The following is a 20,217-nucleotide window of genomic DNA, read 5'->3' as shown; positions in this document are numbered from 1 at the left end:
GCACGATTTGCATCCTCTGTATAAATGTAATATCCAAAACCTCATTCTGTCATTATTGTTACCCTTTTTGCATCCCCTGTGTAACTGTGACTAAAACTTCCATTTGTGTAATTGTTGTTACCTGATCTGCATTTCTTATATAACTGCTAAAAACAAACTTTCCATCCATGTCATTATTGTTACCCAATCAGCATCCTCTTTATAACTATCATAACCAAATATTCTATTAGTGTCATAATGGTTACCTGATCTGCTCCATCACTTTTGCATCATTACCTAATCTGCCTCCTTGTTTATCTGTACCTTCTGAAAGTTTTATTGAAAGTTGGGCCTTTAATACATCAATTATGTCTAAGTATGAAAACAATAAACATAAATAAAATGATCTTTAACAAAAAATAAATGTAATTCCATCAACCGCTTGACCATGTGAACGATAACAATCTGTGCTATCTGTACATGCTTGATGATGCCAGGAGACAGTTTGTATTTCGTATTGTTTATTGACAATAACTATTTATGTGTTTTTTTACACAAACATCGGACGATTCTACAGAACAGCAGCAAGACAGCCTAAGAAACGACCATCGTAAAACATCTCTCATGCACAAACAAACGGCTTCTCACGAATGTTCATTTATCCAAAAAAGTAAAAAAACAAAACAAACAACAAAAAAATACATCAAACCTGTGTCTTGTGTGTGAATCCTGAACAAATGTATCTCAGGAATAAAGGATTTTTTTTATTGTTAGTATTTGCTTATACAATATCTCACGTATCTCACCAGCTAACGGCTAACAGCTTGGAAAAAAGCATTCCAGTTTCACGTTTTTAGACACGTTCTCCTTGTTGAAAATCGAATTTTGCAAAGCAAATTAAAGGATGAGCAGCCGAGCAAAGAAGAAATGTGCGGAAAACAGCAGGGCAGAACAGAAAAAGTACTAAAACATACCATCAATGCAGTGTTTTGCCCTGCGTCTGTATTTCAGAAGGTCCTGATTAAAGCAAACAATTAAAAAAAAAAGACATTAATAAAAAAATAAAGGAAATAAAATCAGAGAAAAAACTGAAAAAAAGCAGGGGGGAAAAACCCCTTAATACGAAATCATTATCTGTATTGTGTTAATAATAAATACAAATCTGAAAGGTCTTGAAAATCAACTGGGACCAAAAGAAACAAAGAGAAATGTAATGAAATGTTTTTGGTGTCTGGTTGAGGGTATTCAGAGTTGAGTTACACACACAGTGAGGAATTAATACTGAAATATCTTCACACACTGCAGAATTCACACGTCTGATGTAAAAACAGTGGGCGGAGCTTGTTATAAAAATTGTGCCCTTGTGATATGGTCTCTAATGTTAGTTGGGTTAAATTTTCGGATAGTTTTATGTAACCACAACATGCCGTATTGAAATATATGTTCTGGCTGTAAAACATCATCATTTGAGGGCGATATTTGATTGATGTCAGATAAGAAATATTTTTCGTGATTTTGAGACCAATCACTACTTTTAGATGAAATTATGAATGCTTTCTATTAGTGTGGCGAAAGAGACGAGTGCTGGTTTAGTTTATCCTTCACACCTTTAGCCTTTTAAATGAACACAAATTGGAGGTTTGAAATTTGTTGAAATAAAATGATCTACATCTCTCACACAGACAGAAAGAACATTAATAATAATTTTAAGAGGAAGGGTGTAGATCCAGTTTAAAACAGAACTTTGCCTGCAATGATGATTTATTATGCTATTTTTATTGAAAGAGGCTCTACTTGGGCATGGGGCGTTGGTCTAAATTCTGAAGGCTGAATTGTACAGCAGGAGGTATTCAGGTGACAATCCGAATTTTCTGAGATATTTTCTGAAATGTGAAAAACGTCTTTCACGAGGTGACTGATGACTTAGACACAAGCTTTGCAAATACCGTACACGTCTGTCTACAACGTCCTTTAAGCCAATTCTGAGTTTTCTGAGCTGCAGAAAGAGGGCGACGAGACGGGGTCTAATAGAATAGAAAATAAAACTTCTGCCGTATAAAAGATCTATCAGAACATCCATACAAACATCTATCATAAAGTGTACAAAATGTGTTTCTCGTAGATATTTAAATTACACGTAGTTCCACTTTCAATATATTACATATCCCCCAACACACAAGTGTGCTTATTTATATTTATACATTTCTCATATATATGTGTATTCATAGAGATGGAGGATGTACGTGTGGCGAACCGAGACGCAGAAGTGAGACGCAGAAGCGAGACGCAGAACCGGGTCTCCGTGGTCCGCGTTTTCACATTTCAACAATAAACAACAACGTGTGCATATTTAAGGCCGTGCTCTTTTTTTCCTGGAACTTTCCCTGTTTTTTTCTGCATTTTATCTCAATCTGTCTGGAGGTCGGTTGGGTCTCGAACGCAGTTCTGGCGTGGTTCTGTCTCACTTCTCGGCTACGCGCAGTCTCTTGGATTTGATGAAGGCCATGCCGTGAGTGCGCATGTGTGTGTTTAACGCCGGCTCGGTGTCGAATGTTTTTCCGCACACCCTGCACTGCGTGTCCGGAACGTTCGGAGCGTTCTCCTGCTGCTCGGCGCTCGGAGGCTCCTTCATCTTGTGCACGATGAAGAGGTGTCGCGCGAGCGAGTGGCGCGACGTGTAGCACAGGCCGCACTCGGTGCACTGGTGCGACGAGCCGTCCGTCTTGTGCGACGGGAGATGCTTCTGGAAAAGCGGCAGCTCGGTGGTGGAGAAGCTGCACACGGCGCACCGTTGAGTCTTTACAACGCTCACCTTCAGCTTCTTTAAGGGCTGAGGGCACGAGGAGGACGTACGCTTCCGGCCAGGTATCCCCTTACGTCGAACCTCTTCCTTTTCTGCAACTTCTTCCACCTCCTCTTCTTCCTCTTCTTCTTCGGCGTCCTCACCGTCAGAGTTCAGCTTTCGTTTGGGACGCCGTACCTGCTCACACAAACAAGGACATTGTTCAGAGTCTAACAGTTATGGAAAGTTCTGCATATTCAGAGTCGGGTTACGCACATCTTAATTATTAGACTTATAATCTGAATCTAAAACTATAAATCTGCACAAAACAAAACTTTAATCAAAACAGCAAAACTTTGTCACAAAGTCTATTTTTTTTTCTTTTTAAGAGGAAATATGGCGGGAAAACGAACAAACGTGAGCATTTTAATGAATTTCCAACATTACAGTTTTATTTTTTCAGTTTTAATTCTTCCCACTGAAGGTGAGGTTACGTGGAGAAATAATGAGAGTAATAAAGGCTTTATATGTATAAGTTATATCAATGAATTATATATGTATTATGATTATTATTATTATGATTCTTCTTCTTCTTATTATTATTATTATTATTATTATTATAGAAATTAATAATTTAGGCAGAAACACTGTGAATAGAATAATACTGTTCGCAATAATAATAATAATAATAATAATAATAATAACAGGAAGGTAAAAGGGAAAGGCAGGTTTGTTGTATCTGCTTCTGTAATCACCTGGTCTTTAACAGTGCACTCCTCTGTGCTGCTGGACTCCATCCCCACTTTCCTCTCCACATCTTTAATGCCGTGCATCAGCTGGATGTGTTTCTCCAGCAGCAGCCTCTTGGTAAAAGTGCATTTGGAGTCGGGGCAGTGGCTACGGGAGGAAATCAGCACACAAGCCTCCGTTTATTAAAGAGTATGAGTGTTACAGTGTTACAGTTACTACAAAACATCATCATAACTATCCGTCACCATCATCATCATCATCGTTGTGTTTTACGACTTGCTTTATCACTTTCTTCCCAAAACTGAATTAAAGACCCCATAAGACCCCAAGGCCTCATAATTATAATCTTAGTAATAGCAATTAGTCTCCAAAATCGTCTCAAAGTGAAATGTAACTAAAATAAAATCCATGAACTAATTAATTTCCGTCAACCTAAACCAGCAGACTCATTGTGTTGATCTTTTACATCCAGTACAAATCACTGGTTTTGATTTTGGACTCTAAAAATCCTAAAAGGTGTTGAATAGGGTTGGAGCTCAATAGCAGAAGATGTTCTATGGAAAGTAGATCATCATGGAGCTGGCTTTGTGCACAGGAGCATTGTCATGCTGGAACTGAAATGGGTCTCCTGGTTTGATTAAGGGGAAAATTTTAACCAAAGCATTCTCTACAATTGTGTGCCTCCAACTTTGCACTAATAGTATGAAAAAAAACAACGTGATTGAAAAAGTCACGTGTCCCAATACTTTTGCCCATTCTGCTTTTTATTTTTGTCCAATTTGATGAATTGAAAAATGTACTAATTCGTCAGTACTCACGGACAGGAGTGAACTTTCCGAACGCCTTTGTGTTTGATCCGATTGTGTCTGCAGAGACTGTGTGAAGAACTGAACGACTTGTCACACTGTCGACACGGATGTTTCTTCAGTTGCTGCAGAGAGAAAGAAAAGAGAAAAAAGGAAAAGTTTCGTTTAAAACATGGATTACGCTAACAAAAGGACAATTGTACAAAACAAAACATGGAAATAATACGTCTGATTAATGTTCACAGTAGGTACGGCTTTAATCGCTTGCCTTTGTATCGTTTATAAAAACACTTGTGAATTTGTTTTCGTGACAACAATAACCCTTCCCCGCTGTTCAGCCCCTCCCCCAGACGACGTCTGCGCTACGACCGCCTCGCCGCGCGTTAAAACTCATCAGCCCCCGCGTCACGACTCGCTTAATCCCAGGGCAAAGTGGGTTATTTCCCTTTAAAGGCCTCGTATTATCCTCCTGAACTGTTCATTTAGAAGCCATTATTTCCTCATGGCGTCCACTTGACATCCAGGTTCAGCGGGACGAATCAAAGCGAATTGTTGTCACGTGTTTCCTCTTATCACTGTTGATTTTTGATTGCCGCAAATTACACGCGCCGATCCGTTATATAACCGCCCCGACAATCTGTGTGACATGTTTGAGCTGCACACAATGTGCACAGTGATGTAGAAGTTAAGGAACGTGTGTGAAAGTATTCTGCAGAAGAGAAATGTGCTAATGGTGCGTTTATAGAAGGAGTCTCCAGTGTCAGTGTACTGTAACAATCAGAGGTGAAGATGAAACTTCTCGTACTATTCCTATTAATTATACCAAATTAATCTACATTATATGGACAAACGTTTGTGGACACCTGACCATAGATTGGTATGTGCTTCCCATTCTGCATTCCGTCCTCATGTCCTGTTAGAATAAACTCCACTGTTGTGGAAAGATGTTCTACTAGACTTTGTGAAAATTTGTGGAGATTCATTCAGCCTCAAGGGTGTTAGTAAAGTCAGGTACTGATGGAGGTAAGGTGAGGTGAGGTGAGGTGAGTTGAGGTGAGGTGGGGAGGCCTGGGGTGCAGTCACACTCATTGTTCAGTAGGTTTGGAGCTCTATAGAAGAAGGTCTTCCACTCCATCCCATGGAAAGCATATTGTCATGGAGCTGGCTTTGTGCATTGTCATGGGAACAGGTTTGGGTCTTCTAGTTTAAGAAAAAAATGTCATGCTCCTGCTTTCAATTTTTAACAGTTTGAAGTGGAAGCAGATATCGCAGGAAAAGTCAGGTGTCCAAATACTTTTGCCACAATAGTGTAGATTATTTTACTGATTATTAAATAAGAAATTCCACAGATTTCCTCGTTACCTTCCCATGTTCTCTCTTCATATGAGCGATGAAGACTTCTCTTTGTGTGAAGAGACGGTCACACTCCTTACACGTCCACCCAGGACACGAGGACGAGACAGACGACGAGACACCCTTAGTGTGGATGGTGGTCCCGTTAGCGCTTTTCTTCACAGGAGACGACGGCTTCTTGTCCATTTTGTCCTGACTGTTTAGAGGAGACAAGTCTTTGCTGTTGGAGTTGGGGGTCAGGGAGTTGATGGGCTTGCTGCTGAGTGGGAGATGAATGCCGAGGTTCGGGGGACCGTCGATGCTCTTCAGTGTCCCGTGTGTGGACTGTAAAGAAAGAACAGAGGATTAGGACACAGTTTGTAAATGATCTGCAAAATAAGATCTATTAGTAGAGAGGTTGTAGCTCAGTGCTTTAGCATTAGACCTTGGCCCGGAAGGTCATGAGTTCAAATCCCAGCACCACCAATTTACCACTGTGGGCTTCTTCAGCCAGCTTCAATGCTAATTTGTAAGTCACTCTGGATAAGTGCATCTGCCAAATGCCATAAATGTTTTTGGTGTCCAGAAAATCTTCATCATCACCTTAATGTGATCCAGCATGAGCTGCTTCTGGGCGTAGTGCATGGAGCAGTCTGGACACTTGAAGACAGACACTTTCTGACTGGAAAGGTGCTGGTCAAAGTGTGTGTATAGAAGAATCTGTTGCGTGAAGACGGTATCACACATGGAGCATTTGTAGATCAACCTACAAAAAAATGTTATGTTATTATGTTAGATTTGTTAATGATTAAACATCATGCCACGCTTTTACAGGAAAATAATCAGCATTATGTGTTGTTTTATTTATTTTTTCTTTATTTAATGTTTGTCAGGTTTTGGTTATGTTCATTGTTCTGGAATGTCCAAGTTATGCTACAGGAGAAAAGTCAATAAAATGCAAAAGAAAATTGACAGCTGGAGCTCTGATACTGGAGACTCCTTCCATAAATGTTTGCATCTTATTTCATTTTTATCATACAGCAAAATAATGACGTAAAATCCCCATAACTACTAATTGTAAATAGTAAATTCCTAATATACGACAGCATAAAAATTACTAATTGAGTCCCTGCAGTTAATTATTAATTATATTATTTTAATGTTTTATGTTTAATATTCTGGGATGTTGGTAAAAAGTTGCCTCTTTACCTCTGATACTGGAGACTCCTTCCATAAATGTTAAATTCTTACTGTCAGTTTAATTTATATTAATCATATTAGTGGAACTGTAATAAAGAATAAATTTCAGCATTATTAATTATTAAAGACTGTTTTAAATGTTTAATTCAATTCAATTAATTTTATTTCAGTCAGTTCTCGGCTGCAGGACCGGGTTATTATTAGGACGTTAATTCAGCGCTTGGTAATTATATAACAAATAATAATGAAAGTTTCTGTTATTCCTGCACTGTTTGAGAAAACAGTTGCGTACGTGCGAAATGTCGCTTAACAGAAGACTCGTAACGCAACAACAGAACGTTAAACAAAGCTAGCGCTACAGAATGGATACGATGAAGTGTGAACAAATACGGTCGGACCGGATATGCTTCAATCACAGTCACATCTGTTATACAGAGGAATATAATAATGGAAGTATTGAAAGACGTTCACTCAGCAGTTACATCGAGAGTCAATACACGTTTCACAGGTCTTTAATAAGCCTCGTTCAGTCGAGGTGCGATTACAGTTCCTGACCGTCACGCCCGAACCACAAAGAAGCCACCTGCTCTTTTCATTAGCGAGTGCTTGCTGATTACTGTGGAGAAAAATAAACAAATCTACAAGACACTGTGGAGGATTTGGTTTCTACTCTGTCACTGTTTGGACAACAAAACACGGCAGTGGGGGTAAAAGAGCCGACTGGTCTCGCTTATTTAAATAAACTTTAAATCTGTACTCTATTTATTTTAAACCAAGTTTTAAGCAAACCTTTTATTTATAAATCAGCATTTACGTTAATCTTTTTCTGAAAATGAATGCATACACAATAAACCCGAGACTCACTTAGGCTCTCCGATCTTTACCCCCGGATGCTGAGTGTAGGCGTGGGAGTGAGTACCCGGGGCAGATTTGAAGGCCATGGGGCAGATAGGGCATTTGTAGAAGATTTCACAGTGGGAACCCTGGGTGTGTGACTTGAGAGCGGCAACGTCAGCAAAGATCACGCTACAGTGGACACATCTGAGGATAAACAGAAGAAAGACAAAAGGACTGGACCTTTATGCCTTCAGAGAAGTGCTGTGATTTGACTTCATATCAACGAGATGACCGTAACAATGTGAAGCATGAACGTGGCTGCCAGGTCTGTAAGAGTTTCAACTCCTGATCTCATGCAGAAAAATTAGAAAGGAATAATGGACGTTCTGTTATAGGAAAACAATCAACAACAGGATGGAGTGATGAGGAGATTAATCTTAGATATCCTGATTTTGCTAATAAAACAGAAAGTTCTAAAAATGATATCACGAAGCTTTAGAGATTTTCCTCACACTGTTACAAAGCCCTGACACTGGAGACTCCTTCCATAAATTCTAAATAAACATGCCCTTACAGAACAATTGTCCATTTTTAATCCGTTTATGCAGACTGTATGCCAAAATGGTCCTTCTTGAACGAGCTGTTACTATAGCAACGACAACATACAGTATTAGATCTAATGCATCTTTAACAAACAAACCAAAACTCCTTCTGACCAATCAGAATCTGGAACTACGGTAAAAACTATAGCAATTATGCAATATTGTAATATTTAAAAAATAGATATTACATGAATCAGGCATCACTTTATGGCCTAATATTGTGTTGGTTCCCTTTTGCTGCTAAAACAGTCGTGACCCATCAGCATGAACTTTTTCAGCAGTTTGAGCTACAGGACCCTGTCCCAGGTTCACCACTGTTCCTTCTTGGAGGACTTTTGATACTGACCACCTCAGACCAGGAACATCCCACGCTCGCCCATTTTTTTTGCTTATAACATCATCTGTGAGGACAAAATGTTCACTGGGTGGAAAATCTGTTAGACAGCAAGTGAACATTTTGTCCTCAAAGTTGATGTTAGAAGCAGGAAAAATGGGCGAGTGTGAGGAGTTGAGTGAGTTTGACAAATTGTCAGAGAATTTCCAAAACTGCAGCTCTTGTGGGATGTTTTTGGTCTGCAGTGGTCAGTATCTATCAAAAGTGCTCCAAGAAGGAACAGTGGTGAACCTGGGACAGGGTTCTGTAGCTCAAACTGCTGAAAAAGTTCATGCTGTTATGCCTGATCAGTTATATATATATATATATATATATATATATATATATATATATATATATATATATATATATATATATATATATATATATATATATAAATAAATATCACCCATGTATGATGAAGGAATAAGAGAATACACTCAAGAATGAATAAACTCGAACCGAAACCAAACAAAAAAAAGATCTACCTCCAGCATGGAGAAACATCAGACCTGCCAACGCTACGGCAGATGGTGGTGGTCAAAAGTTAAACACTTGCTCACTACCTCTACCTCTTTACAGTGATCGAATGTACAAGAAGAGAAAAAAAAAAGCTTTTGTGACCAGACAACAATATGAAGTGATTAAATAATGAAGAAACGGTCACGTGAGCTGATGTAAGGACTGACCGGTAGCCCACTCGACGTGTGTAGTGCAGGCAGTTCTTGGTGACATGGGATTGGAAATGGACGGATCGACAGATGGCGCCACACTCTGGGCAGATGTACGGAGACTTGTGCTGATGGATTCGCTGATGGGAGGCAAAGCTGCACTGGTTTGGCAGCAGCATTTGGCAAATGGTGCAGGTTTTCTGCAGCAGAAGGGAAATAAAAATCTTGTAATGAACATAAGTGCTATGCATAGAGATTACGTTGTTGTGTTGTGTATCATACTGAATTGCATGCACATTTACGTCTGGCTGAATTTGATATAAAAGCTTTAAGGAAGACATAAGAGCGGATCTAACGTACTTGCGAACTTGACTCGGCAGCCTGTTGATAGTGCATGGCCAGACATGACTCGTCTTGAAACACCTCGTTACACTCCAAGCACTTCAGGTTCGATCGACACACTCGCGAAGTGTCTTCGTCTAGGGGCATGGCAGCAACTACAGGAGCCGAAGAAGGTGCAGAGATCACTGTGGTTTCAGTTTTGCCCTGATTTCCTGCAGAAGAACTGTGCCCTGTTGTTGAAATGGGGGCACTGGAGGTCACAGATGGAGTCAAGATCATCTGATCAGCAGGGATGGGCTTTAAGATAAGATGGGAACATTGCATGACTACACCTTTGTCTTTATGTCCTCTGGCATGGGATAGGAGGCTGCACTTGTTGTAGAAGACCAAGTTCTTGGAGCAGTGGTTGCACGTGACCTCAATACGAACACTTCTTCTGTCATAATGCTGAGTTAGACTTTTCTCAAGAGCAAAGGAGTCACCACATTCAAGGCATTTATAACCACGGGATGGTAACGAAATACATGCTGAGGAAGGAGGGCAAAGATTAGGAACATACACCGGCACAGGGTTGATGCTGCTCAGGACCTTGTTGAAGGCCTCGACCACTGAACTCTGGGAACTGGCCAGAACTTGCACACGTGACACTTTCTTAGAAGGTTGGCTGGCCATCATGGCTTGCTTCATGGGTTGCTGAGGTTTAGACAGAACCTGGTGGAAGTCGGAGGCTGAAGCAGGTTGGGGAAGGAGGTTCAGGTTGGTAAGATGGACAGTCTTTGGCACAAGTTTGGTGTTGGCAAGGCTGGAAGCGGGTACCACAACGGTTTGTTGCTGAATAGCATTGGCAGCTTTGAGAATGGCACTGCTGGCACTTTGAACAGATGCAGCAGGTATAACTGTGGCTTTTACTGTTGTATTGTTGGCCAGTTTCAAGTTGATTACCTGGGAGCCAGCGGTTTTTACTGCAGACACTGGTAGAAAGGCAGTCGCGACAGGCTTGATAGTCATTTGCTTTGTGACTTCGATTGTTGAACCTCCGGAAGTCGCCACCACTGTGGTAGGGAGTGCTGTTCGAGTAGTAGATGACAAAACAGAATTTGATGAAGGAGAAGACAGGAATGAAGATACAACGATAGATCCAGAGTCAAATCCCTTCTTTAGACCTTCAGAATCAAACTCCGGCAGAACCCTAGTAACAGTCCTCTTAATCTGACCTGAAGACGTCTTGATGGTTTTAATGCGCACTTTAGGAATGACAGGGGTGGATCCGGCAGAGGATGATGGAGACCCTTTGCTGCTGTTCTCACTGGTAACACTACAGGGACTCTCAGGTTGTTTGGAAAGCATTTTCTTGGCAAGCTCTAGGGCTGACTCTTGCTCTGGGATCTTTTCTGTCATCTTTGGACTCTCCTTTGCCTCTTTCGGAGAATCCTGGTTATTGACAGTGTGTTCGGCAGCTGTCAAGTCTATGCTGGTCTTTTTTGCACTAAGGGCAGCAATAGCAGCAATGCAGGATGATAGCTTGGCAGAAGATTTAACCTTAGCTTGAGACAGGTTGGTCATACTTAACCCAACAGCTGGTTCTCTTGCTTCCTTTCGATCTTGGCCATTAAGTACCTCTTTGAGATGTTCTTCTGTTTTTCTTAGTTTTGGAGGATTGTAGGCATTTGGATTTCCTAAAGTACCATTGGTATTGGTGTTTCCAGCTCTTAAATGGTTATAATTGCCATTAGTTCCCATCTTAGTTGGACCATTGGCTAAAAGGTTAGAGGAAAGCTCCTCTTGCTTCGAGCTAAGTCCTGTAAGTGGATTTGGTCTGAAAGAAGGTAAATTGTTTTGCCTGTCCAAAGGGTCATCGACTTCAATCTTGTCATCATCATCAAACTCATCAGCACTGGAAATAGGACTGAACTGGTTATACCTAGAACCAGTCACTTCGGTTCCACGATTTCCACTTTTTTGAAGCTTGTTGCCATCTTTGCTAAACCTGTTGTTAGGCGACATGGTCATAAATCCGTTGTGCATTCCGTTTCCGACTGAAGAATGGATATCTTTGTCTGAAAGTGAGTGTTCATTGGCATCAATGTTACGAACATTCTTTACTATAACGCTTACTCCAACATCTGGCGTCGAGGGCACATGAGAGTCATCATCATGGTGGGCGTTTTGTTTGAGATGCCCCTCGTGGTCATCGTGGCCGGATTCGATCGCGGCCTTGGGGTCGACCATATCAGGAATGTCAAAGGCCGCTAGTAGATCATCAAAGTCTGGGGTTTTCATGTCGCCCATGGTCTTAAGAAAATGAGCTAAAACCCTTTTGAAAAAAAAAAATACAGAACAAAAGTAATGTTAATATTTTATTCCGGCAAAACAATTAGTCCTTGCCTTAGAAATTACCTTAAATATAAAAAATATATACAAACATTAAGCCATCATGTTCAAGTTTATTTTGATGGAAAACTGAATTATGCAGAACTACAGATATTTTACTGCTATTAAAAGGGTTTTATATGCTGGAAAAAAAAAGACATCAATCACACTGCAATCATGACACCATCTACATTAGCTTTGGGCGTTTGATGTATTGCTTGTATTATAACACTGTTGAATTCTGGATCGTGATTGGTCAGAAGGTGGTAATTAATTTTCTTGCAGCTTTGACAGTTTCTCATCTTAAATTCCCAGATTTTTATTGCATTATATGAATCGTTTCTATAGTAACAGCTTGTTGACAGAGAGTCCACCTTACACACGCTTTAGAAAAATAAACTAATAGTTCTGTAAGGAGAGGTTTTTAAATATTCATGGATGGAAGGCCCGTGCAACCACACCGATACCGTGATACCGTGATATCGTGACACAAACATAGAAGCTGCAAATGTGTAATTTTCCCTTCTTCATCATGGCTGTTCACCTGTGATGAGAAGGAGTCTCCAATGTCAGCGCTTTATAACACTCAGAGGTAAATGCTGTTTAACTTGTATGTTTCCCACCATCTTGAGGATGGAGAAGTTCACACGTCATGGTTTCTTGTTAATTAACTTCGAATAACTTGGTTGTTACCTTCAGGAAATAAAGAGACGCATGTAATCTTTATAGCTTCTATCATTAAAGTGAGAACAGGATCTAATTTGTTTCGTGGATGTTCCATAACTTTGTACATAAATATTAATAGATTGTTGGAAAAACTCTCAGTGGAATAAAGCTGTTGCTATTTACAAATCTTTGGGTGGTAAACGGTTCATCATACCACCCTGTTGTATTTTCTTATCACGGAATTTGTTTTCTTGCCTATTAAAACCAATAATCTGGTGTCTTTTATTGATGGACTATAAATAAAGATGAAACTGGATTGTTTTAAATTTATCGTGAGAGTACAGAAGCAGATTTGTCCAAACATCCCCCAAAAGCCGTGCTGTGAAACAGTAAAGTTCATGGTATGGAGAATCCAGGAAGATGAGGATAGGCTAGTGAGTATAGCCACCAGCGCTAATCCTACTGCTTCTGCCTGGATTGTAATGTGTGATCTGACTGCAGCCTGTCCTCCATTACTGTTATTAACATCTGCACGTTCTGCACAGGCAGGGCCAAAATGGCCTTCTCCCTCCTCCTACTCCTCCTTCACCTTCTCCTTTTCCTTCTTCTCCACCTTCTCCTTCTCCTCCATGCAGACTTTCATCCACACTCGAAAACAAGTTACAGAAACTGCCAAAATGGACGTTAGGATGGGGAAAAGAAAGGCTTACAACAAGGCCTCGAATTTGGTCCAGCAAGCAAAGCTAGCAGAAAAATCACATAAAGCAACAAAACCTGATACACACACACACACACACACACACACACACACACACACACACACACACACACACACACACACAAACACACACACACAGTAGTAGTGAAAGCATGCAAATGAAGCACTCCTCACCCTCGTTTCCGACCATTTTTACTGCAAAACAACCTCCTTTCATCCTTCTTTCCTTCCTTCCTCCCCCTCAAACACACCACTCTCTCACCCTCTGCCACCACTAAACACCTCCCTCCCTCCTTCCTTCATTCTTTTCTTCCTCTCTCGCTCTCTCTCTCCACTGAAAAAATCCCACTTTCCCTCGCAGCGCTCATGGGTCACGTTACGCCTGACACACAGCGAGCGGCTCGGGCCGTGCCACCACGCCGATACCGTGACACCGTCATACTGTGACCCGAACCGAAAAGCTGCGAAGCTGCAGTGTGACTTTTTCCTTCTCCATCGCGCCTGCTTCACTATCAGGCCCTATCTGGACCACGCAGGAGAAGCCTGTGATGAGAAGGAGAAGCATGTAATACCCTGACGTGACCCTGCTAACGTGCATTAGAGCTCCTTTTGCTCCCTTTTTTCTTTTCCTTGCGATCTGCCCTGTAGCACAGTGACTGCATTGTTCCTCATCTGCCTTAAACCAGTTTCAACCGGTTCTGGTCCCCTCACATTATGTGTGTGCTGCAGTGCAGCCTCGCAGGACGGACACACATACACACACACACACACACACACACACACACACACACACACACACACACACGTTTCCATCAGAACTGGAACATTCCTGTCAAGATAGTCATGTTAGGTCAGATTTTTTTTATTTCAGATGTCATTAAAACCTGGAGTTTGGATGATCCCGGTGTGACCTGTAGACAGGGTTACTCACAATTGCTTGCAAAATAAACGATGAAATACAGGCAAAAGCGAGTAAAAGTCATCCCTGACGTCATCTACATTAAACACTGGTAGAGTTTTCATGGCCCGAGACCTCAAGCGCTCCTCTGAAGAAAGGACTAGGCCTGAAAAAGAGACATGAACGCTCGTGGAAAGTGAACATGCACACACCAGGCTCGGGGATGGAGGGATGGATGGATGGCATTAAGATGGAAATGGAAGCCGGAGAAAAAAAAAAAACAAGCATCATGCGCTCTCTCTCTCTCTCTCTCTCTCTCTCTCTCGCTCTCTCTTTCTGTGTCTCCCTGTGTGTTTCCTGAGAAATAAAAAAAAAGCAGATGAAGCAGGAGTAGGAAACAGTAAACACGGCTCGGTACCTGGCCTCGTTTTTGATTCTTGCCTCTCTGTTTCTACCCCCATTCTGCAGCACCGGTTTTGCTTTTCCGTTTTCCTGCTTTACCTCCCCCCCTCACTCACTCTCTCACACTCTCCGGTTCATGCTCCTCTCCCTTTATCCCATGTCCCTGCTTCCTCTCTTTCCTCTTGTCTTCTCCAGGAGTGAAAAAAGAGATTAAAAGAAAAAAAAATGTCAGCTGTCTTGTCCTTTAGTCCTGGGCAACCCAAGCATCATGTCTTCTCTAACTGAGGGAGAGAGAAACAAAAGGCCATAAACACACACACACACACACACACACACACACACACACACACACACACACACACACACACACACCAGTGCAAACATGCACAAACCGGTGCCTACCCTAAATCTCTTTGCTCCCACGTCTACTGGGAATCGTCTGTGATCCCATGATCCATGCAAATGCAGCATCCCGATCCATCCAGGCCTCATTCTGTTTCTGTATGTGTGTACCTCTGTGTGTGTGTGTGTGTGTGTGTGTGTGTGTGTGTGTGTAAGTGTCTGTGATTTATTATTTAAATTTTTTCATTTCTTCTCTTCCTCCTGTCCTGTGGGTCACCCGGTGTCTTCGCAGATGCAAAGGAAAAAGGGGGCAGTGTTCGACAGGCAGCTCTGGCCTTTTGTCTACATGTGTGTGTGTGTGTGTGTGTGTGTGTGTGTGTGTGTGTGTGTGTGTCAGAAGAGACAGTACTGGCTTGCAAATGCAACCAGCTGCGGAAGCCAGAGAGCTAAAGGGGGCGATAGGAGAGGTTAGAAATAAACAAAAAAAAGGACGAAAGGATTAGGAGATAGGATCTCGTGTACCTTCGGAGGAATTTCAAAGGAAAAAAAAAGAACAAAGGCCCGACATCATGGTGGCTGGGATGCTCTGCAGCAGGGGTGGTGTGTGTCTGAGTGTGTGTGTAATCAGGGCCTGGTCTCGATGTTTAACAAGGTGCTGGATAATAATATATAATCACACGTCAGTCATTGCAGTCAGGGATTTGAGTGTAACGTGAGTCAGAGACCATGAGAAAAAAAAATTTAATAATGACGATGATGACGAATTTAACACCAGAATCGATTCCTGAAATGTTGAAGCAAAACGTTTAATAATATATTTTCTGTTTTTTTCTTTTTAAAGATGAGATTGTGATCATGTACAATCTGATAAAACAAAAGTGACAATAATTAAATGCATATTTCATTTTAATTGAACCACACGGAATAATCTCATGAAACAAGGAGCTGATTGGATACTGGGGGATTTTTTTTTTTTTGCACTTTAAGGCTTAAAATATGTGCACCCCTGATTATCACTCATATGTGTTTCTTCCCTTAACGGTTACCACAAAGTCTGAAGCACACAATAGTCTAGAACGTCTCTGTACATCTTCCTTTGAAACTAAAACACCAGAACCCTGCTCCAGAATAATGACGCTCTTGTGCACATTAAGTGAGCTCAATGAAAACATGGTTATTGATGTTAGGGTTGATGTGGAAAAACCCAAGTGAACACATTTCTGATGAACTGAATCTAGAACCAGGGCCTCCTTGACATCCAGACCTCAGAACCTCATCTAAGTAACGCTCATATTAATCTTAAACTTAAACTAACCTTCACAGCCACGCCCTAAAATTGAAATATATATATAATGATATGCTTTTTTCTAGAAGACGTTGATGACGCCTGGTCTAAACACATTTGCTTAATACTTCAGATTTTAAAATGTACCTTTTAACAAATAACCTGAAATTCTGGACATAACAACACAAATCATAGCTAATAAACGCAACCATTGAACAGATGCTGGTCTCTGATTGGCTGGCTGTCATATTTCTATACGTGAACAATGATCTCATTTATAAACTGAGCTCAGGGTCACAGAGTGGCAGCTTGATGGTGCTGGGATTTGAACTCACCACCTTCTAATCAGAAGTCAGACATTTTAACCTCAGAGCTTCCTTTTCCAGGATCAGTTGTGCAATGGTGCTGCTGAAGGAGATCAGGATGGTGCTGACTTGAGCTCAGGATGCTCTGCAGGCAGTCACTGTATAACAGAAGGAACCCCTTTCCTAGATATTGCATGTATTCTATGGCAATGAGCACTAAAACTTTTTTGAACCATCTAGAGAATTCTAGATCAGTGCTCTAATAAACTGTCCCATTGCTCCAATCTTCAATCAATAAACAAGTGAACGAACAAACACAGATCAGTCTGTATCCAGGACAAACCACCCGTTCAGAACGCCGTTTGTTTTACTATGTCCATTTTGCAGTATGATGTGCATGGTGGTGTGTGTGATGTCATTGAGCTATTTTTGGTTTGTATCGGATCAGTTCGAGGCATCAGATGACACTCAGGGCTCTCCTATCGCTCTAATCTCTCAGACAGCAGCTGCGCCGAGGAAGAGCTCTTGCACTGTGACCTCTGACCTTACACACTTTGATGACTTTTCAGCGTCTAAGCTTTGACTTCACACACACACACACACACACACATACACACACACACACACACACACACACACACACACTGAGCTATTCAGCTCAAAAACCTCATCATCGACGTGACGGGATGAGAATCATCATCGCGAAGTTAACGCACACTTCCTGAACCTGTGATCAGAAGAAAAAAAAAAGAGCAAAAAGAAAAAAAGTCTGTGCATTTACATCCTGAGCTCGAACAAAGTCTCTCAGTTATAAGAATATAAAAAGATTATAAGAATCTCATGAAAAATCACCAAACCTTCTTTTCCCACAGGATGTTCAGGGGAATGTTTATCAACAGATGGGATCCTGAATTCACCATGTCAAACAAATCCTGCCCAAATAGGGCTTTCATCAGCTTCAGCTAGCAGCTAAATACATCCATTTCCTTGGGTAGCCATCTGAAAACTTCAAACGATTTCCAAAAGTCACTCATCTCACACCGAAACCTCTGAAAACGCTTCTGTCCCTATAGAAGCTTTAGTCTGCTTTATTTCTCTCACGGGTTTGATCTTTATAACCGATGTCAAACTGCAGGACAACAGCATTTGTTTCGAGTTGATTCCTTTACGTGATTAAAAATACGTGTTAAAAATCCACATTATACATCGTTTCATTCACACTACACGTCGTCTCATTCACACTACACGTCGTTTTATTCACACTACACGTCGTCTCATTCACACTACGTCGTCTCATTCACACTACGTGGGTCGTCTCAGTCACACTACACGTAGTCTCAGTCACACTACACGTAGTCTCAGTCACACTACACGTCGTCTCAGTCACACTACGTGGGTCATCTCATCCACACTATACGTCGTCTCATTCACACTACACATCGTCTCATTCACACTACACGTTGTCTCATTTACACTACACGTTGTCTCAATCACACTACACTTCGTCTCATTCACACTATACGTCGTCTCATTCACACTACACGTCGTCTCATTTAAACTACACGTTGTCTCAGTCACACTACACGTAGTCTCATTCACACTACACGTCGTCTCAGTCACACTACGTGGGTCATCTCATCCACACTATACGTCGTCACATTCACACTACACATCGTCTCATTCACACTACACGTAGTCTTATTTACACTACACGTTGTCTCAATTACACTACACGTCGTCTCATTCACACTATACGTCGTCTCATTCACACTATACGTCGTCTCATTCACACTATACGTCGTCTCATTCACACTACACGTAGTCTCATTCACATTACACGTAGTCTCATTCAAACTACACGTCGTCTCAGTCACACTACGTTGGTCGTCTCATTCACACTACACGTCGTCTCAGTCACACTACACGTCGTCTCATTCAGACAGTACACGTTGACTCATTCAACCTATACGTCGTCTCAGTCACACTACGTGGGTCGTCTCATTCACACTACACGTCGTCTCAGTCTTCTCATCCACACAAGTTTTTAAATAAAAATGCTGCCTTGGTGTGTTGTAATAATACAATATAATATACAATATACTGTAAGTCTTTCCTACAGTAAACCACCTGAAGTTAATACACAAACTGTGTTATTAGGTTCTGTTCTTTCCACATGCAGTGATTCTGTTAAACTCAGCATAATGAACTGGGACAGGACTGAACTTATATAAGTACACACCAATTAAACCATCATGCAAAAGTAACCCCATCCAAATAGGGCTGAATAGTGGATATGACACATCTGCAGAGGAAACTCCATAATACATTACATCAACAATACATCAACCCTGGATGGATGTTCTTACAAAGCTGTTTTTGTATCAGTAAATACACATGAACAGAGCGCAGGCATCTGAGATCCCTCGGCCAATCAAAAGCGAGTTAGTAACCTCTAACCTCTACAGAATAAAAGAATAAACCCATTCACTCACGATCTTAATGTCTAATCTCATTCCAAAACTGAAATGCATATGAAAATGGTTTTTGTGCATGTGTGTGTGAGATATAGCACAAAAACAGTCTATTATGTAATCTCAGGCCGTGTGTAACTTGACAACTTCAGAATGTAAAATCTGATTAAAAAAAGAAAAAATCTAAATCAAAGAGCAAACAGGAGACAGACCGTGACCTACCTGAGCGCTAGTGTAAAGCAGGGCTTTTTTTTGTTCAGATGGGAGAACTCTCTTCCTTAGATGGCAAGCAAAAAAAAAAGATAAATGGCTGTGGCAAGAAGGCCAGCCATGATTCCTGCTGCACCATTCATCACCACAGCAGGACTAAATGATGTGCATGGAAGATAAAAAGCAGGGGAAAAAACAATCAGTGCATTTTATGCAACAAAATGCAATCTAGAGAAAACAAACAAAAAAGGCTTTGGTGATGGACACATTTTGCTTTCTCATTGTAAAAGGCATTGAGAGACACTGCAGGAGAGGATGATGCTGCTCCTGGTGATGATGATGATGATGCTGATGCTGCCCACCCCCAGCATGTCCCAGCAGTCACGTGACTCCCCAAGTGCATCCTATTGATGCGTTTTTCGCGTTAAAAAGCTCAAAGAAAACCACTTTCTGCTCATGTCACCACACCATCCTCGGAAATCAGGTTTCTTCTGTGCACACGCCGAATTATTTCATCTGTTCATCCTTCTGTTTTCACTGCGATCTGGAAAATCTTCCAGCAGTCCCAAAGGGGGGCTTACCCACAATCCCTTTCGCTCCGCAGTTCACCAATAACAAGAATAAAACACACAATAATAACAAATAAACTGCGTTTTATTTTTATTTACAGTTTATTTATACCGAGATATAAATCCTGCTTCTAAAATCTAATAACTTTGTGTTCGTGTTGCATTGAAAACGTTGAAATAAAAAGGAAACCCGACTTGAAACGAAATGTTAATATTCTGCGAATAAAACAGTAAATTCATATATTTATTTTGCTTTAATGAATATATTTCTATGCGTTTCTCTTACCCATAAGCCACCGCGCACTCC

General features: G+C 41.1%; 1 protein-coding gene across 6 annotated transcripts; it reads right to left on the bottom strand.

The window, feature by feature from the left end:
• Positions 1-478: 478 nt before the first annotated feature.
• znf532 (zinc finger protein 532) lies at positions 479-19,964 on the bottom strand. 6 transcript variants are annotated; one of them, XM_083563922.1, is made up of 10 exons: positions 15,131-15,480; positions 14,745-15,009; positions 9,693-11,988; positions 9,351-9,532; positions 7,714-7,890; positions 6,253-6,415; positions 5,680-5,994; positions 4,330-4,442; positions 3,517-3,658; positions 1,787-2,959 (listed from the first exon to the last, which is right to left on the bottom strand). In XM_083563922.1, the coding sequence occupies exons 3-10, from the start codon at positions 11,961-11,963 to the stop codon at positions 2,441-2,443; spliced, it is 3,882 nt and encodes a 1,293-aa protein (XP_083420048.1). In that variant the 5' UTR covers positions 11,964-11,988; positions 14,745-15,009; positions 15,131-15,480; the 3' UTR covers positions 1,787-2,440. The 6 variants fall into 6 exon arrangements, with proteins under 6 accessions (XP_083420046.1, XP_083420048.1, XP_083420049.1 ...); XM_083563920.1 differs by lacking the exons at positions 14,745-15,009; positions 15,131-15,480 and adding an exon at positions 13,603-14,338 and having other exon boundaries at positions 479-2,959; XM_083563923.1 differs by lacking the exons at positions 14,745-15,009; positions 15,131-15,480 and adding an exon at positions 19,354-19,964.
• Between the last annotated feature and the right edge of the window lie 253 nt (positions 19,965-20,217).

This window comes from Silurus aristotelis, assembly GCF_946808225.1.
Source record: "Silurus aristotelis genome assembly, chromosome: 16".
In the NCBI taxonomy this organism is placed as follows: domain Eukaryota; kingdom Metazoa; phylum Chordata; class Actinopteri; order Siluriformes; family Siluridae; genus Silurus; species Silurus aristotelis.
Note: the sequence above shows the minus strand (reverse complement) of the source record. Positions and strands in the feature narration are given on the sequence as shown.

Excerpts from the sequence above, each read along its gene's own strand:
- znf532 (XM_083563923.1), bottom strand. The coding sequence starts at position 11,963 with ATGGGCGACATGAAAACCCCAGACTTTGATGATCTACTAGCGGCCTTT. Across the intron at positions 9,533-9,692 it reads CTGCCGAGTCAAGTTCGCAA|AAAACCTGCACCATTTGCCA; the intron begins GTACGTTAGATC and ends CTTCTGCTGCAG. Across the intron at positions 3,659-4,329 it reads CGGAAAGTTCACTCCTGTCC|CCACTGCCCCGACTCCAAAT; the intron begins GTGAGTACTGAC and ends TTCCTCCCGTAG.